At 43.9% G+C, this 20,566-nt stretch overlaps 1 protein-coding gene across 1 annotated transcript in view; it reads right to left on the bottom strand.

Moving 5' to 3' along the window:
- HPSE (heparanase) overlaps positions 1-20,566 on the bottom strand; it is a 40,326-nt gene that overhangs the window by 17,188 nt on the left and 2,572 nt on the right. The window contains exons 2-4 of the mRNA XM_043906309.1: positions 9,662-9,807; positions 7,014-7,139; positions 126-299 (exon numbers count right to left, since the gene is read on the bottom strand). Of these exons, the coding sequence (XP_043762244.1) occupies positions 126-299; positions 7,014-7,139; positions 9,662-9,807 (446 nt within the window). The remainder of the gene's footprint in view (positions 1-125; positions 300-7,013; positions 7,140-9,661; positions 9,808-20,566) is intronic.

Here is a 20,566-nt window from a genome sequence, read left to right as displayed (position 1 = left end):
TTACACAACTATTCCAAGACAAAAGGTGTATTTGCTATTAATAAAAAGGTCATAAATAGGAACAAATAATGCCAAAGGGGAATCTCCTTATTATGGAAATGTTTCTGGAGATGGGAGGCACTTACCATTGCCTAGTTCCCAAGAAATGTTATAATTCTTGGAAGAGCAGTAGTCCAGGAGTAACCGAGCGTTGGAACTGTCCCAGTGCATATCTGCGGTTCGTAGTAATGCATTTAGACCAAAGATCAAGTTCAGTCCTGAGCAATTGGCAAAAGTGTACAGCATATCCACTGAGTGTTCTAAAAGAAAAATGTTGCCATTTCATGGTTAGGTCAGCACCTGAATGTCAAAGTGATGAAAGCTTCCAGATTTGCTCCTCATAATGAATTACTATTTCTGTAGTTAAATGGAAGGAATTCTAGTCTTAATGAGTGCTTATAATGATGAATAGGAGTCCCAAAAAATTGGATGAAAAAAAAAAAAAGCTAATATGACTTTACTTGCTTTAGCTGCTGAATCAAGTCCATGGAACGTACCAGAGGGTTTGGTCTGACACTTGGGTTTTGCTCAAGTGACCTCAGATGAACTGGGGAAACTCAGTGCTCAGCATGCAAGGCCAGACTTTTCATTAGTCAACACAAATTCCACTCTTCATAACCTAAAAATCTCCACTCACAAACTCAGTCACAAAATGACTTGGTAATTTTGATTAGCTTTTTAAAACATTGTTTGAAAAAATCATGTTTATAATTTATTAATCCAAAATATTAACAAATGGAATTTTACATTTAAAAAACTGGCTTAGGGCTCTAGGCGTGTGGTTTCCAAGCTCAGTGCCAAGGTAGCCTTTTGTTGTTGTTCAGTCGCTGTCGTGTCTGACTCTCTGTGACCCCATGAAGTGCAGCGCGCCAGGCTCCTCTGTCCTCCACTAGCTCCTGGAGTTTGCACAGATGCACGTCCATTGAGTCAGTGATGCTCTCTAACCACCTCAGCCTCGGTTGACCTCTTTTCCTTTGGCCTTAAGGCACCCTGGGGAGTGAATTTACTGGGACAGTTTAGGAGATGAATATATAGGACATCTGACATCAGTTAAATTTGAACTTCAGATAAATAATGAATAGTTTTTAGTGTATGTCAAATACAATATTTGAAAAAACCTGCAGTAAAGAAATGATTGTTTATTTGAAATTAAAATTTAACCAGGCAACCCGACTTACGAGGGCACTGCAGAATCTTTTAAATTTGCAAGGGAACACATCGACATCTATTGGACATGATGAAAACTATTACTATAAGGTTGTTTGAACCTAACAGTTTAATTGAAACTCTTAGGCATTTCTTTTGGGCTAGATGTGCTGTGAAAAAAAATTACAGAATCACAAAGGGATTATTAAAGCTTTGGAACTTTTGAACCAAAAGTTTTTAACTTTTTTAACCAAGAACTTTTCAACCATTAGCTAGCCTATAATCTCTTTCTGAGAGTGGCAACGGTGTATTTATTTTATTTATTTTTGGCTCTGCTGGGTCTTTGTTGCTGCACGGGCTGTTCTCTAGCTGAGGACAGTGGTGGCTACTCTCTAGCTGTGGTGCACTGGCTTCTCACCACGGTACCTTCTCTTGTGGAGCTCGGACTGTAGACAGCTGACTCAGTAGTTGGTGCACGTGGCCTTAGTTGCCCCATGGCATGTGGAACCTTCCCGAACCAGGGATTGAATTCCATGTCTCCTGCTTTGGCAGGCAGATTCTTTATCATAAATCCACCAGGGAAGCCTGGCAACAATGTATTTTTGAGTGTCATCTTTAAATCAGTATCTGCATACATCTGGTGATCTTAATGTATATTTTAGAGTTATCTATTAAACAGAAACTCACTCCTTTAGTTCATTTCCCTTTTTTTAAATTTCTATCTTTTCTGGCCATGTCTTGTGGCAAGTGGGGATCTTGGTTCCCTGACCAGAGATTGAGCCTATATCCCTGTATCGGGAACTCGGACTCTTAACCATTGGGCTACCAGGGAAGTCTCTCCCCTAGTTTTAAAAAAAATCTCTATCTGGCAGATTTACCCCCTTTCTCCTTAAAAGTGGTTTTGTTTCTAAGTCTTCGGCCTGAACTACTTGGGTTATCATAGCAGTGAAACCATAAACTTAATACTGCCCATAATAGCTGAGGAGCGGTAACAACACTAGCAAGCTATTTTTGGTGTTTTTGATATTTGCTGTGTCATCCACTTCCACAAAACTGCTGCCTGTCATCAAGGACTTACAGACATCGGGGGCTGGAAAGCTGTCTGAGTCTTGCAGCTTCTTCCTGGGATCTTAGGGCTAGAGTGGAGGACAGCGTGGGCCTTTATGGAGTCCTCCCCAAGTGTGGCAACATCTATGAGCTTCTTAGAGACTTATTCCTACAATGAGTTGGTGCCCATCCTCATTTTTCTATGAGAAAACTGACACCCAAAGAAATAAAGAGCTTTGCCCAGTATCACAGAGCTATTTGGTGACAGTGCCATATTACTTGGAGAAGGCAATGGCAACCCGCTCCAGTACTCTTGCCTGGGAAATCCCATGGATGGAGGAGCCTGGTGGGCTACAGTCCATGGGATCGCTAAGAGTCCGACACGACTGAGCGACTTCACTTTCACGCACTGGAGAAGGAAATGTTCTTGCCTGGAGAATCCCAGGGACTGCGGACCCTGGTGGGCTGCCGTCTATGGAGTCACACAGAGTCGGACACGACTGAAGCGACTTAGCAGCAGCAGCAGCAGCCGTATTACTAGAGTCTGTTATAAAGGCTCTCTGACTGTCATAGTCACAGCTATATATTACACATCTATAGCAAATCAAGTCGAGAATGTGTCCTCAATCAAGAATCACATACCTGAGTTTGGGCCTTACCCTCCCACTTAAAGACTGAATGATCAGCGATGACCCTTCAACCTGCATAAGCCTCAGGTACTGATCTACAGACCTGGAACTAGTACCATCATCCATCTACCTCACAGAACCAAGTTGAAATAGCACATGGGAAAACCCTTTGTAAACCATAGAAAACTCTTATAGATGTAAAGCTCTGTTATTGCCTAGAACCACAACAAAAGTTACAGCATTTTCAAGAAACCTAGAATGTTTACATTTCCGAGTATTTATTCAGTTCATACCTTACTCTTCCTCTATCTCCTCATTTTTCCAAATACACTTTAAGTAGCTTCACATTCTATAGCAGTAACGTCTCCTAGGATAAGGGCTATATCTTACAGAGTTCAAATCCACTCTTGAAAATAAAACTGCAGGACTTCCCTGGTGGTCCATTGGTTAAGAATCTGCCTAACAACGCAAGAGACACATGTTTGATCCCTGGTCAGGCAAGATCCCACATGCCGAGGAGCAATGAAGCCCACGTGCCATAACTATTGAGTCTGTGCTCCAGAGCCTGTGAGCCTAGATGACCGAGCCCCTACACCACAGGTGTGAAGCCCTCGTACCCTAGAGCCCGTGCTCCCCAACAAGAGAAACCTCTGCAATGAGAGGTCCTCGCATGGCAACTAGAGAAAGCCCTGGTAGAGTGACAAAGACACGGTGCAGCCAAAAATAAATAAATTTTAAAAAACCCACCGAGTTGGGGGGGGTGGTTTGGGTGGCTTGTGAGGGATGGGGTGAATTGGGAGATTGAAATTGACATATAGACACTATTGATACTTTGTATAACATAGATGACCAATGAGAACATACTGTGTTAACTCAGGGAACTGGACTCAGTGCTCTATGGTGACCTACGTGGGAAGGAAATCCAAAACAGAAGGGACAGGTGTATTCGCACAGCTGATTCATGTTGCTGTACGGTGGAAACTAATACGCTGCAAAGCAACTACATTTCAATAAAAATTAATTTAAAAATAAAATAAAACTCACCCAACTTATTCCCTCCTCAAAATAAGAATAAGAAAACTCATAGTGAATTATCCAATTCCCAGTCGTTATCCAGTCTCTTATCTCTCACTGTCTGAGAGGGTGGAAAACTCCCTGGGACCAAGATAATCTAAATGAACCATTAAACATAGGCACCGACTATTGTGCCATTTCCATTTATGTCAGTGGGTTCAGCATCCAGTCTGGGAGTGGGACAATGAGGAAGGAAGGTGGAGAAGAAAGAGAGAAAACAATTAGCTCATTAAAGATGATTATTTTAATAAAGGGATCCTCCTTTCTGAAATCACACCCAAAATTACACCTATAACACTGCTTCCTTTTCCTGCCCAGACAGGTTTACAATGTGAATTTATATTCTCATGACAAATGTTGTTGTCATCTTCTACTTAAGTGAAACACAGCATCCGATGTGTCCTGTAATTAGAAAACTTACCTAGAGCTTCTAGGACACCTGTTTCAAAGGGGCAGGCCATTAACTAAGCAAAGAACACAACAGATTTTTGCTACCTCTTCCATCATATGATGCCACTCTCAGTTATTCAGACATTATCAGCCTTGGCCACAGATGCAGAACCAAGTGTAGCAACATCTATGAGCTTCTTAGATACTTATCCCTACAATGAGTTGCTGCCCAGACCAAACACAGTAGATTTCTATCTATATGTTTCTAAGACATGCGGATTAAAATAGAAATTTTTAAATCAGAAATCAAAATATTTCCAAACACAATTAACTCTGTGTAGTATTTGTCATACATTGTAGCATTGCCAATAGGGTGGCTGGGATTATACTAACCCAGCAACACAGTCAGTGAAAGAAGGGCTCTCCCCTGGTGTAGAAACTAGGAAGGTCCAAGTTCCAGGGGCAGGGAAAAGATGCTGAAAACCTACCATCTTGGTTCCAAAAAGATCATGTGAGGTGGCAAACATTTTTAAAGAAAAATTTAAGGTAAATTGGCATATGTTTAAGATGACCAAGAAAAAATTGGGACTCTATATGCCTAATAGCATGGCATCTTCTAGCAGGCCTGTATGATGATTTATTACAAATGAGACCTTACTGCTGCAGGCCTCTTGGACTTCTGTCATTCCTTGAGTGGGATCTGAGAAGGCCCTGTCATGCCAGATTTTGTTCAACTGTGGATCATATTATTTTTTTTAATCTTTTTTAAAAAAATATGTTTTATTTTTTGGCCACACCATGCAGCATGTGGGATCTTACTTTCCCAATCAGGGATCAAACAAATACTCCCTCCATTGGAAGTGCAGAATCTTAACTACTGGACTGCCAGGGAAGTTCCATAGATCATGTTAGTAAAGGATTAGAGGATTTCCCCCACAGCCCTCTGCTTCAAAATGCAAAAAATAATTTAGAGGACTACATTTTATATTAGCATATAACCTATTTTCTGATTTCTTACATGTTACTTTTCTCCTGTACCTTATACATAAAAAAATATTTTTAAAAATTCATTGGATACACTGGAATCCAGATAGTTTATAGTAAAATCTTACAAAGAAATAATTTAGTGTCAAAAATATACTCTCAGAAATGTTGACTAGCCCAATTTAACTTCAAGAGCAATTATTTTTCAGAAGTCAAAAGAAGATAGTTGTAGAGTATCTACGCAGGACATTTTCTTAACTGAGATCTGGGGCAACATCATCCCTTAGTTGGGTATAAAGCATCAATTTTCAGATAAAAATATATTTCACAGTTAGATAAGGATTGCTTGTTTGTTTTAGAAATCTGCGTAACAACATCAGGTGGCGGAGTGGTAAAGAATCTGCCTGCCATTGTAGGAGATGCAAGAGACACATGTTTGATTCCTGGGTTGGGAAGATGTCCTGGTTTAGGAAAGACAACCTGCTCCAGTATTCTTACCTGGAGACTTCCACGGATGGAGGAGCCTGGCGGGCTACAGTCCATGTGGTTGCAAAGAGTCAGACACGACCGAGCACACAGCACATCCACACACAAGTGACAACATCATCCTATTTAAACACTGGGAAACTATTTCCATGAATGGAAATAAATTCCTGGCTAGCTGAGCTAGTCCTGTGTTTTCAAAGCCATGCAGGAAAGAAAACGAGAAAGCTGCCCTGCCAGTGATACACAGTTCATCACAGGGGCTGCTTCTGGGAGGGGAAACAGAATGGACAATGAGGTGTGAATGATTTCACATTTCACTCTTCACACTTTTTTGTATTTTACTTTTTCTCAAGGAATGTATTCATGTCTTCCTTGACTTCCTAGTTCTTCAGAGCAGTTAAGGTCATTATTAGCTCGTGAATGAATGATTCTTTTTATAAATTGTTACTGCTTTACAATGTTGTGTTCGTTTCTGCTCTATAGCAAAGTGAATCAGCTACAGGTATCCATACACTCCCTTTCTTGAATTTCCTTCCTGTTCAGGTCACTCCAGAGCACTGAGCCGAGTTCCCAGACCTATAGAGTAGGTTCTCATTAGTTATCTACTCAGGAAAACGGTATGCGTGTGTGCATGTGTGCTAAATTGCTTCAGTTGTGACCAACTCTTTGCGACCCTATGGACTATAGCCCACCAGGATCCGCTGCCCATGGGGTTCTCCAGGCAAGAACACTGGAGTGGGTTGCCATGCTCTCCTCCAGGGGATCTTCCCGACCCAGGGATTGAACCTGAGTCTCTTATGTCTCCTGCATTGGCAGGCAGGTTCTTTACCACTAGCACCACCTGGGAAGCCCAGAAAAATGGTATAGATGATCTCATTTGCAAAGCAGAAATAGAGATACAGATGTAGAGAACAAATGTATGGAGAGCAAGAGGGGAAAGCTGGGGATGGGGTGGGATGAATTGGGAGACTGGGATTGATATAGATACACTATCGATGCTATGGATAAAACAGAATGAATGACTTCCTGGCTAGTAGGCAAAGTCAGATAAAGAAAACAGAAACTTGGGGTTCAAGATTGTCCACTAACTCTTGCTAACATTTGAGGATTATGCAGCTTTCCATGACCACTACAGGGCTTCTGAAATTTCAGTCCAAGTTCAAGCCATCCAAATATTTCAGGGGCTGGGACACCAGCAGGGTACCTTTCATTTCTTACTTGAGTAGGTACTGTTTTTGAACTTTTTCTGATACTGTTCTCTGAGCAGCAGTTGCTCCTGGAAGGGCCATTCCAACCGCAGCTTCTTCTCCACATCAGAAGGGATGGATCCGGATTTGCAAATATCTGCAAGTGGAAGGAAAAATTCAGAGAATCTACTTTTACAATGATAAGGTTGAAATCCCATACACTTATTTACCTAGCTATATATGTGAACTAAAGCAGGATAGCTGAGTTTCTGGTTTGGGGATCTAAGATCAGAGAAAGATGTATTCTGTTACATATGTCAAATTTGCTGCTTGACCAATCACCACAAAACAACAACAACAAACAGCCAAAGGGCATGTTTCCTAAGAAACACCACACATATACTGGTCACAGATACACTGCACATAACTTCAAGTTATTTAGCAATTCAGGAGGCTCCTCGGAAACTTGAAATTACTAGAGAACCCCCCTGGAAGACAAAACATTGTTCAGTTCTCTTAAGGTTCGTTTTCAAAATACACAGCAATTTGCTTTGCATGGACTGTATCTGCTTTGTGGCAATTTCCTCTTGCCAAAATGGTAGGACAAGGAATGCTGACTTGTATCCCTTCATATCTGGTATCATCAAAGCACCCGAGACCACAGCGTGTGTACTTGGACAAATCCACCCCATCCTGTCCGGCAGGATAGTACTTGTCATACTTCTTTATCATGAGGCAGCAGGGCTGCCAGGCTCAAGTTGCCAGGACTGGCTGACCCCCCGTGACTTCCTTTCTCAGAAGCTTCACATTCTGGCTTCCTGACAGCTGGTGCCTCATCCATCCTGTGTTCATAAAAACGATGTTCCAGAAAGTGTTGGTTGCTCAGTCAGGTCCGACACTGTGACCCCATGGACTGTAGCCCACCAGGCTCCTCGGTCCAAGGGATTCTCCAGGCAAGAATACTGGAGTGGGTTGTCGTTCAGTCGCTAAGTTGTGTCTGACTCTTAGAGACCCATGGACTGCAGCATACCAGGCTTCCCCATCCTTCACCATCTCCCGGAGCTTGCTCAAACTCACGTCCATTGAGTCAGTGATGCCATCCAACCATCTCGCCCTCTGTCGTCCCCTTCTCCTCCTCCCTTCAATCTTTATCCCTACCACAGTTTGGCCTCAGGCCGAACTACAGGGAGGGAACACAGCCCCACCCATTGGCAGAAAATTGGATTCAAGATTTACTGAGTAGCATTCCCTGCCCATCAGAGCAAGACCCAGTTTCCCCCACAGTCAGTCCTTCCCATCAAGAGGTTTCCACAAGCCTCTAATCCTCATCCATCAGAGGGCAGGCAGAATGAAAACTACTGGAGTGGGTTGCCATTCCCTTCTCCAGGGGATCTTCCTGACCCAGGGATCGAACCTGGGTCTCCTGCATTGCCAGCAGATTCTTTACAGTCTGAGCCACCAGGGAAGTCCCTCATAAGGATGTTTCAGAAGCACTTGGATAATCCCAGTGATCCTCTCTGCCCACCAGGATGAAGAAAACTGATGAATGATGGACAGACTCCTATGTAAACTTATGAGAACTTCAAAACGCATATGACTGACTGGGGAGAAAGGGCCAGGTCTAAATATATTTTGACATGTTATTCCAAGAAAACCCTCCTGCTTTTGTTCATTTTTTCCTAATTACTATTCTATTAACTTTGGCCCAGTTACTGATTAACTGTTCTAAACACTTCCTAACCACAAAAAAATGTAATATTTAAAATAGCAAAATATTGTTCATTAATATATATATAATACATTATTGTAATTCAGATATATATGGTATTTTCAATAATTGTTAAGATACTAATTTAACTTCCATTTGATGTCTGTATAGCACTTATGAAAGACACAGGGCAAATCCTCGTGGTGCCTTAGCGTGTTTCTCAGATGAAGCCCACAGACTCCTAAAATTTAGAATCACAAGCAGGAGCTTGCTCAACTTGTAATCTAAGGCTGGCGCCCAGGAATTCAAATATTCAAACTCCCCCTGGGTGACTGTGTATAGTCAATAAAATCTGAGAACCACTGCCCAACAAATCAAGCCTTAAAATCCATTCTTAGACGCAGAGCGTATCTCCACATCCCCTTATTACACCTTTCATCCACATTTTCCGGAATAAATGAGTTTAAATCAGCGCTGTCTCTTCAGCAGGGAATACTCTGTTTTGGTGCATTTCTCCCCACAGGTTGCTCTAGGCAGTTCTGCCCTTTAGTTATGATCTTTGTTCTGTTTACAGCACAATTAACTCTCTTAAGGGCTTCCCCGGTGGCTCAGACGGTAAAGAACTCTCCTGCAATGCTGGAGACCGGGGTTCGATCCCTGTGTCAGGAAGATCCCCTGGAGGGCTACAGTCAATAGGGTCGCAAAGAGTCAAACAAGACTGAGGGAGTAACACTAACTCTCTTAAAGCCGTGTTCAGCACCTTCCCTGTGCCCCCCCACGTCTCACATTCCTGAGAACATCAAGAGGAGGAAACCTGCCCACTGCTTCCTCCTTTTGTGTAGGCATCCCCACAGTTCCACTGGGAACCCTTCATCTCTTATTAATTGGTGATGTGACAAACAGCTCTCTAAGAATGCTCGTGACCGACTCAAGCGAATTCAAATAAATGGGTAATCTTTAAAAAGTTTCACCCTGGTTGACTTGAGATAGCCAGTAACTTCTCTCTTCAAAGGCTGGTTCCTTCTTGGGGTCAAAAATGAGAAAGTCTGCCTTGGTGCCACCAAATCTTAGGTATGCAGGAGACAAACCTCTGGCCAAGGTACGAAGCTTTGAAGAACTGTTATGAAGACAAGCAAGAAATTAAAATTATTTTTTTTCCCCCCAAGAAAATGACGTCTACACATTGACTCCCTTCTCTCTTGGTGGACCCAGTTTCTAACATCTAGCTGTAAGGGCGCTGGAGAGAGAAGTCATATCACTCTAACGGGGACTTCGTCTCAACTGGAATCTTCCTATTTGCAAGGCTGCTCTTATAGGCATCTGAAGGCAACTGGGAGGCATCTGACTCAGCCAAGAGCTTATATTTCAACCTGACTAGCAGGATAGGGTTTAGTGCTTTCAGAGACTTCATAATCTTCTGTGACTGATGGAGGAAAAGACGCAAGAGAGTGGAAACTACAGGAAAGATGACTCTGTGTCTCTTTGAAAAATATATTGTCTTCAAAAATTTATGTTCCCAGAGAAGTTCGTAAAGACTTATGAGTCCTTCTCCTCTCCCTCACCAACCTCCATCTCCACCCCAAGGAAAACTATCCTTTTCAATTTAAGTCAAATGAATTAGAATGGTGTAAGATTCTAATTCCTATCCACCAAGAACACTTCCAATTCAAGAAATTCTAAATGCATATGTAATCAAGCCCAAAACACTCCTGTTAGGTGCTCAGAATGGTACAGAATGTTATAGAACTGAATTCAAGTGATTTATAATCCATTCTCTCAGAAAGATGAAGATGTCATGAATACTTAAGTGAACAAAACTAAGAAAACAGAAGACGCAGGTAACAGGAACACGCTGCCATGTATTTCTGAAGCCTCACATATGGGATCCTGGCCATCATGCTCTCTGGAAAGCTCTTAAAACACATAGGACTGGTGCTGTGAGTTCTCAAAAATGGCCCATTTAATTAGTTTATGTGTGGGTTTGTTTCAAGTTGGAAAATCATGCCAGAGAACTATCTAATTGCCAATATTTCTTGACACCCGGTTCCCCCTTCCTGCAGTTTAGTTTTATTTGGATTCGTAGCGAAGTGGAAATTACTTTCTTCTGAATCCTTACTTGGTCCGAGCTAACATTCCCATTTATTTTCAAGAGGTTCTGAGGATTTCCTGGCAGATGCCACCATTCCCAGAGTTCTCTGGTGCTGTTGGGGATTTCAGTCAGTTCCACAGTGATAACATCCCTGAATGAATCTCACTTTGCGTTTCATCTCCTTGTGCCGGGACCCACCATAGGTTCAGGGACCCTCGAAAATACTTCAAGTTCTTTTAAGATGCTCAAGGTGTGGCTTGAGCCTGGAGACTGGGGCAAGGGAGGTTCTGGGAGAGGATAGACTGGAGAGGCAGGCAGGACCATATCATGGATGGCTGGTGAGCTGCTATGTCCAGGAGTTCTGGTTTATAAGATGGTGGCCATGGGAGGATTTAAAGCAAATGCACCAGACTTTTGTTTTAAAAAAGAATCCCAGGCTGCCATGTAAGTCACTGAATAGAGGGACCAAGACTGTGGTCGTGTTAATATTGAAAGAAAGTGATGGGCTGAGGTCAGGTAACAAAAGTAGGGATGAAGAGAGGTGGATAAATTTAAGACACAAGTGGAGACAGAAATATTAGTGGGCATGCATGCTTAGTCGTGTCTGACTCTGCGACCCCACAGACTGTAGTCCACCAGGCTCCTCTGTCCATGGAATTTTCCCAGCAAGAATACTGGAATAGGTTGCCACTTCCTCCTCTGGGGGATCTTTCCCACCCAGGAATTGAAACTGTACCTCCTGCATTGGCAGGCAGATTCTTTACCACTGAGCTACCTGGGAAACCTAGAAATACTAGCTTGAGTATTTAACGGAATGTTGGAGAAGGATCCAAGATTACTCCTGGGAAGCATCTTGGAAGATGGTAATATCATTTGATGAGATGAAAAATAAATAGGCGTTAGACTGGAGACAGGGATGAAGGCAGGCATGGGGCTCAGTGTTGCAAGATACCAGTGGTGCACCAATAACCATTTCCATCAGGCCCTTGGCCATGTGTGTCTGGAGCTCAGAAGACACATAAAGGGGAGGTGAGTCCTCAGTCTAAAGGTCAGTGAATGCTCAGTGTGAACCACTAGTGTGGTTACCCTTTAGTTATTGTTCAGTCACTCAGTCATGCCCGACTCTTTGCAACGTCATGGAGTGCAGCATACCAAGCTTCCTTGTCCTTCACTATCTCCTGGAGTTTGCTCAAACTCAGGTCCATTGAGTCAGTGATGCCATCCAACCATCCATCCTCTGTCGTCCCCTTCTCCTCCTGCCTTCAATCTTTCCCAGCATCAGGGTCTTTTCTAATGAGTCAGCTCTTCGCATCAGATGGCCAAAGTCTTGGAGCTTCAGCTTCAGCATCAGTTCTTCCAATGAATATTCAGGACTGATCTCCTTTAGGATGGACTGGTTGGATCTCCTTGCTGTCCAAGGGACTCTCAAGAGTCTTCTCCAGCACCAAAATCATCAGTTCCTCGGTGCTCAGCTTTGGTGCTTTGGCTAGTGTGGTTCCACTAATGTGAACCACTGGTGTGAACTAGTGAACCCCTAGCCCACAGGCAGAGTTGCAGCCCTAAACCTGATATAAGGAACTTCTGCGGAGTCACTTCAGGCTGGCCCCGTTCCACTGCTTTTTGGCCAGGCACTGATACTGGTCCCTGATTTCAATATTGGTTGTGTGTGGTGACAGAGGAAGTTCTTTTAGATTTGTGGGGCCGATGCCTGCAAGCAATTGAGACGGGAGAGCAATTGAAATGGCGCAGTCTGGGAAATGCAGGGAACACGCGTGCAGGCAGGAGCTGTGGGATCTCAAGGCGGGTGGCCCCGTACAGCCTGCCTCTGAAGTCGGAGCACCAGAGCCTGGCTCCTGGAAGGGGTGGCGCAAGTTACTCTTGACCACATTACTCTGCCTTTGTTTTCTTCTGAGCATCCAGCAGTCTCTGAGATTAGCTTCTACTGGGTTTCCTTGGTTTACTATCTACCCCCACCCCCACCTCGAGCTAAGCTCTGTGAAAGGAGGGACTCGGTGGCTCATCAGAATCTCCTCAGAGTCCAGGTAAGCACCTAGACAAGTACCTGGCATACAGCCGGTGCTTAATAAAGGTTCATATTCTTGCCTGGGGAATCCCATGGACTGAGGAGCCTGGTGGGCTACAGTCCATAGGGTCACAATGAGTCGGACACGACTAAAGCGACTCAGCAAGCATGCCCAAGTGCATGAACAGTCGAGTCCAGCCTGACAACAGGGCATGAGGGGTCAAACATAGACCGCTTCCTGAACGGAATTAAAACCCAACGCTGTGGCTTCTGCCAAGTAAACAAAATCACCTGTTTCAGAGTATTGTATCAAGGACCTTTTTGTCTGTCTCCTCTGCAATGGAATCTTTTCTTGTTTTGAGAAACAACATTGATGCTCTCTGACAAAAGCCAGATTTAAAACACCTGCGAGCTTGTCCTAAAAACAAAACTGAACAAAAGTACAGTATTTCTATCACACACGGAAAAAAGAAAGGAGGAAAATAATTCATCACCACCACCACAATGACATGGAAATAACCAAAGAACACACGAAAGCTGTGGTGGGTGTTGTGTTTCTGGAACAATTCGTTAGTGGAAAGAAATGTCTGCAGGTATTTTTATTTTACTGTATGTGTAAAAATAAGTTGCTTATCTCTGACACAAAAGCGGAGGTGTGTGGGAGCCACCCTGCACAGGCTGGTACCAGCTTGTGAGAGCCAACTGTTATGTTTTGAGAATCAGTGTTTAACTGTTGGCAGTCTGAAATCAGCCATGGCGGGGGTGTTTAGACTACAGAAATCAGAAAAAAACATAAATCAGTCTCCTCTCCTCTCAGAGAGCCAGGTGTGAAACATTGCTTGACACACCACTGTCTGAACAGTAATTCAAGTGATGCAGTGAAACCACTCAGGAGATTATGTGAAGTGAAAAAAGAAGGCCTTGGGATTTCCCTGGTGGTCCAGTGGCTGAGTGCTCCCGATGCTCCCAATGCCAAGTGGTCCAGTGCTCCTAATGCAGGGTGCCCAGGTTTGATCCTGAAGAGTTTGCATGCTGCAACTAAGACCCAGAACAGCCAAATAAATTTAAAAAATGTAATAAAAAAGAAGGAGAAGGCCTAGGTCAGAAGCCCGGGGAACAGCACCATTGAGACAAGCCAGAGGAAGAGGTGGTGAAGAACCTTAGAGTGGTGGGATAAACCCCCGGCCACGGCAGTGACACTGATCTGAAGGGGTGAGAAAGTATTTCAGTTGTCACTCTTGCCAAGTGCTTCTGGGAGACTGAATTGGTTTGCTAGGGCTGTAGTCGCAAGACACCACACACTGGGTGGCTTGAACAGTGGACCTGTGTCATCTTATAGCTCTGGAGGCAAGAAGCCTGAAATCAAGATGTTGGCAAGGCCACGCTCCCCCTGCAGGTGCTGGGGCAGGATCTACTGCAGGCCTTTCTTCAGCTTCTGGAAGCTTCTCAGAGCAGAACAGCTCCAAGTACACTTGGTGTTCTCTGTGTGTGCGTGTCTGTTTCCAAATTCCCCGTTTATAAGGTCATCAGTCATATTGAATGCGGGCCCACTCCATTCCAGTATGACCAATTCTTAACTAATTATGTCTGCGTGTGGGCATGCTTAATTGCTTCAATTGTGTCTGACTCTTTGTGACCCTACCAGGTTCCTCTGTCCATGGGATTCTCCAGGCAAGAATACTGGAGTGGGTAGCCATTTCCTACTCCAGGGGATCTTCCTGACCCAGGGATCCAACCCGTGTCTCCTGCACTGGCAGGCGGGTTCTTTATCACTGCACCAGCTGAGAAGCCCAATTGTGTCTGCAATGACATTCTTTCCAAATAAGGTCACAGACTGAGGTATCAGGAATGAGGACTTCAACATAGGAACAGTAGGGGGCCATGCAGACATTCATCCCATAATAGAGGCAAGTAAGACAAGGACTGAAAGGTATTTATTGGATTTCTCAATAAATGAAGGTCACTGATCGTATATTGGGCTTCCCTGGTAGCTTAGGTGGTGAAGAATCCGCCTGTAATGCGGGAGACCTGGGTTTGATCCCTCGGTTGGGAAGATCCAGTGAAGAAGGGAATGGCTACCCACTCCAGTATTCTGGCCTGGAGAATTCCATGGACTGTATAGATTCCATGGATCTTACATTAAGTGAAACTTAAAAATGCATTCCAATATACATTAGGTGCAAATACTGTTTGAATCCACTTAGGCAAAGTACCTAGAATAGTCAAAATCATAGAAAGTACATTGGTAGATGCCAGGGGCCAAGGGGATGGGGTGGATGGGGAGTTAGTTCTTAATAGGGACAGAGTTTCAGTGTAGGAAGGTGGAAAATTCAGGAGATGGATGATGGGGAGAGCTGCACGACCACATGAATGTACTTAGCGCCACTGAACTATGCAGTTAAACATGGTTAAAATTGTTGTTATTTAGTCGCTAAGTTGTGTCTGACTCTTTTGCAACCCCATGGACTGTAGCCCTGAAGGCTCCTCTGTCCATGGGATTTCCCAGGCAAGAATACTGGAGTGGGTTGCCATTCCCTTCTCCAGGGGATCTTCCCAACCCAGGGATCAAACCCACGTCTCCTGCATTGGCAAGCGGGCTCTTTACTTCTGAGCCACCAGGGAAGCCCCATGGTTAAAATGCGTGTGTTAGTTGCTCAGTCGTGTCCGATTCTTTGCGACCCCACGGACAGTAGCCCACCAGGCTCCTCTGTCCATGGAATTCTCCAGGCAAGGACACTGGAGTGGTTTGCCATTTCCTCCTCCACATGGTTAAAATAGGATGCTTTATATGACGTTTACCACAATTTTTTAAAAAATGCTTGAAAAAGTAAGGTCACCGATGATGTTGGAGAGATTGATTTTTTGACATGATGATGAGGTCATCATGTGGGTGGAACACGGAAAACACGAGGAGTTAGAAAGGCTGCAAACAGGAGGAGAAAGAGCAGCACCTGCAGAGGTGCCTGAGAGGGGAAAGACTTGATGTTTCTGTGCTAAGAAGAAGGATCCAGTAATAAAGGAGAGGTAAAAGATACAGGAGGGAGGAGAGGTGAGTGCTAGAGCAAAGTCCTTGGGGAGGCAGGAGTGGACAGGAGCAACAGCAGAGCTAGAAGAACTGGCCTGAGAAGAGAGAAAGGAAGAAGGCTAGACACACCCACGCTATACCTGTAGGTTCGATGGCAGGAAGAAAAACTAGTTCCAGTCTGAAAGTGAAAGTCGCTCAGTTGTGTCCGATTCTTTGTGACCCCCATGAACTATACAGTCCATGGAATTCTCCAGGCCAGAATACTGCAGTGGGTAGTCTTTTCCTTCTCCAGGGGATCTTCCCAACCCAGGAATCGAACCCAGATCTCTCGCACTGCAGGCAGATTCTTTACCAGCTGAGCCACAAGGGACGCCCAAGAATATTGGAGTGGGTAGCCTATCCCATCTCCAGCAGATCTTCCCGACCCAGGAATTGAACCGGGGTGCCCCCTGCATTGCAGGCGGATTCTTTACCAACTGAGCTATCAGGGAAGCCCAAGTTCCAGTCTAGTGACTTCATTTTCTTCGGGAATGAGAAATTTGGTCACAGGCTAAGAGTGATGAGTTGGAGGTGGGATCAGAGATTTGAAGGAAGTGGAGAGGGAGAGAGGCAGGGAAAGGAGCATGAAGGAGTAGCATCAAAGACCAAGTTAGTCTGGGGGCTTCCCTGGTTGGTTCAGTGGTAAAGAATCCACCTGCCAATGCAGGAGACCCCTGTTCGATTCCTAATTGGGAAAGATTTCACATGCCACAGAGCAACTAAGCCACAACTATTGAGCCTGTGCTCTAGAGCCTGGGAGCTACAACTACTGAAGCACGTGCTCCCTAGAGCCCGTTCTCTGCAACAAGAGAAACCACCACAACGAAAAGCCTTCACACCACAACTAGAGAAAAATCCGTGCAGCAAGGAAGACCCAGCACAGCCATAAATAAATAAATTAAATTATAATAACACCTCATCCACTTACTTAAAATTGTTTTTAAAAAAGAGCAATTAAATCTGGAGGCCAGGAATTTCCAATGCAGCATCAATCCATGTGGCTGGGAGATTCCTCTTTGCCCCTAAGAGTGTAATAGCCCAGCTATACAGGGTGTCCATTGAGATGGGAAGCAGAGGCAAGTACCTAAAACTGGTTTATTAATACACATGACTATTCATGATTAGGTAATGTTTTCCATTTCTAGGCTTTATGGCCACCTTATAGAATCCCAAGAGGGAAAATATAGCTAGACTAAGCTAGGTTTGGGTTTTAGCAAGAAGAAAAATGAGACAGGAGGGCTGTTATCATAAGAATGACTCATGGAGTAAACCAAGAGGCCTAAATCAGATATGGAAGGAATAGAAAAAGAAAGAGGCTATTCAGTAGAGGTACTTAAAAAATGGTTGTACTGGGATCCACAGACTCAAAAAAACCTAAGAGAGTGAGGAGTATAGTCCAAGAATAGAAGTTTTAAGAGTTCAGACATTGAAAGGTTCTTAGTGATGGAAAGAGTCCAGCCACAGGCATGGCATCAGGTGGCTGAAATGAAGTGGTGTGTGCTAGGAAACTGCCCTGTTTTGGGGTTGTTTTTTTTTTTTTTTTGCATTTAACAATTGCCATGATGTAAATATTCCCTTCAGGGCTGATTTCAAGATAATGGTACTAATGTCACTGGATGTGGAGTTGGGAAGAAATGAACACATTTCACAAGCCAGTGGAAGCTGGTTCCAATAACACACTGAATGAAGATTATTAGAAAATGCGGATGTGAAGAAACTGAAAGACAGTATTCAAGTGGACTTGAAGTCACCTAGGAAGGTGGTGGGGCATGGGAGTGCAGAGGAAACTGAGATCAGTGCTGGTCATCAATAAGGAGGAGTAAGTAAGAAGGGAGTAGATGCAGTGGCAAGGAGCCGATGAGGAGAGCCAGACGTGGAGACAGTGAACCTCACACAGATCAGGACAGTCCTCTCCAGCAGGCAGCAATTATCCAAGCTGGGTGTTTTAGACACTTTGCGTAGATTATTTTACTTCATCCCCAAACAACCCAAAGAGATAGCTGTCTTTATTACTCTCATTTTACAGACAAGGAACCTGAACAAAATGAGGCTAGGTCGTCTGCTCAAGGTAACAAGCCACTGGGGATTTGAACCACAGCAATCTGGAGTTCAAACCAGTGGGCAATGATCTAGAAGCTGCCCTGGGTAATGGGAAGGGGCTGCAGTGTTGGACAAGGCACACCCTCTACTCCAGAGGCTACTTCAGAGGAGGAGTGGCATCTATTTCTCCACTTGGGTCTTCAGAGAAGAGCTCAATTTGAGCTAAGGCAAAGAAGAAGCAGGAATGTTCTCCAAGGAGGATGCAGCAGGGTTACCATTTTGCATAGTTCCAGGCTACCATTTTGCAGGGCTCCAGGCTGCACAGTGAATGGTTTGGGAGGGAAGGGAACCGTGAGCCTGTTCAACCAGGGGGGAGTCTCAGGGATCAAAACATATGAGCCTATGGCTTGTGACTGTCCTCAGTTGTCTTGTTGGCCGAGGTTCTTTCTTTCAGCAACAGGAACACAGGGTGAAGTGTTAGTCGCTTGGTCATGCCCGACTCTTGGCGACTCCATGGACTGGAACCCACTAGGCTCCTCTGTCCATGGAATTTTCCAGGCAAGAATAATAGAGTGGGTTGCCATTCCCTTCTCCAGGGGATCTTCCCAATCCAGGGATCGAACCCGTATTCCTGCATTGTAGCAGATTCTTTACTGTCTGAGCCATGAGGGAAGCAAACATCAGTTATCCAAACATGCATTTGGCATTGCTGATAAGTGCTTTTCCCAAGATGAAAAGCAACTTTGTCAATGAAGATAAAGGAATCTGATTATTGAAAGTTACAAATAATAAGTATTTGTCAAATTGGCAAAAAGGGATGCACTTTGCTGAAATAAAATAAGCAAACCATTTTTCTTTTTTTGGTCATGCCACGAAGCATGTGGGAATTAGTTCCCTGATCAGTGATGGAACCTGGGCCCCCTGCATTGGGAGCTCAGAGTCTTAACCACCGGAACCAAAGTTTAAATCCTTTTGAAAAGCAAACACTGCTGCATTTTTACTGCATAGTCACTGTGTAGCGCCACTGTTTTTTCTCTGTAGCACTCCTGATTTCTACCACTGGCTCAGCACTCTAATTTTTATCTTGAGTTAGTGAATTGTGCTTGATATGTGTCTTGATTGAAATGTGGCTACACTGCCAAGATGGTAACCACACATGGTAACCCTTGAAATGGGGCTAATCTGAACAGAGACGTTCTGTGAATATAAAATACACACCAGATTTCTTTGAAGACTTGGTTCGAAAATCAGTGTAAAATATCTCATTAATATTTTGCGTTGATTTGTATGCTGAATGATAATAATTTGGATACTTTTGTATTAAGCAAAGTACAATATTAAAATTAGTTCCTCCTGGTTTTTTTTTTTACTTTTTTTTTTTTTTTTACCTTTTTTAAGTATGGCTACTAGAACACTTTATACGACGAGGCTTGTGCATGAGGCCCACATTCTATTTCCATTGAGTTGTGCTGGTCTCTGCCCTCCCATCTTTGAGAACCATATCTTCAGGCTTAGGAAGTTTTTGCCAGGGTTGTCGATGAGTTTCCTCCGGGAAGAGGGCAAACTGAAAAGATGCTCCTTTCTGATTCTAGATTGTTCTTTCATTGGCATTGCAGTGCTGTGTACTCCATGTTCTTTAATTGCAAATGTGGGAAACAAACAAAGAAACAAACAAACAAACCCTAAAACACATCTGTCTGCCATTATGGGAATCTGGAACCAGAACCATCTGTGAATTTGCTGAGGTCTTTTTTGAAGTACCGTCGAGGAATGGGCCTTGAGTTTCCTATTCTCACTTCCTTCCATCAGTCGTCTCAGTTTGTTTCCAGACAATCTTTTTCTCCCATCCCTCCTCTGCTGCCTTTAAAAAAATATAAACTGCTTTACTTTCTTTTTGTGTCTTTTTGTGTCTGTGCAATTAGCATCTGGTTTCAAATTCTGCTCCTTCATCTCATAGCTGGCTGACCATGGGCAAGCTGTTAAATCTCCCTAAGACTCAACCTCTTCATTTTAAAAATGGGGATAATAACAGTCCTGACCTTAGAGCTTTGTAGCAAGGACTAAATGAACTAATACCCAGGAGATGCTTAGAACGGGGGCTGGCCTGTGACGACGGCTCAATGAGTGTCAGCTATTTTTATAATCCTTTCCTTCTTAGTATTTCAGCTTTTATCTGCTCAGTTCTTCACCCAAGCAGTTAACTTTTGAGGAAATGAAATACAAAGATGTCCATGTGACTCTCTGCTCCTGTGACAGATAAGCCCTGGGTCGTCTTCTGTGATGGAAGCTAAATATTTTGTCTTCTGAGATGACAAGGTCACTTCGGGCACTGTGCCAACCATCCTGGGGAGATGGACCCGCCAGAAGCTCTAATTCAGAAGCTCTGTCCTAGGTGAGAAGGGGAGGGAGCTTATGCCTCCTGAGCTGGAGTCTTTAAGGTCTCAGATGAGAATTGCATGGATATTCCTGCAGATGCCTCTGGGAGTAGACACGGAAGACGAGCAGCAGCTCATCTGGGAGCCAGCCCTGGAGCCCTTGTGAAGAACAATACTCTGTATTTTGTAAGCAAACAGTTTTATTAATTGCACTCTATACTGTTTTGGTTTTCATTATCCTCCAGCCTTTGACAAAAAGGTGGAGACCAGTGGGGGAAGAAAGAG

Source organism: Cervus elaphus, chromosome 6 (assembly GCF_910594005.1).
Source record: "Cervus elaphus chromosome 6, mCerEla1.1, whole genome shotgun sequence".
NCBI classification, from domain to species: domain Eukaryota; kingdom Metazoa; phylum Chordata; class Mammalia; order Artiodactyla; family Cervidae; genus Cervus; species Cervus elaphus.
Note: the sequence above shows the minus strand (reverse complement) of the source record. Positions and strands in the feature narration are given on the sequence as shown.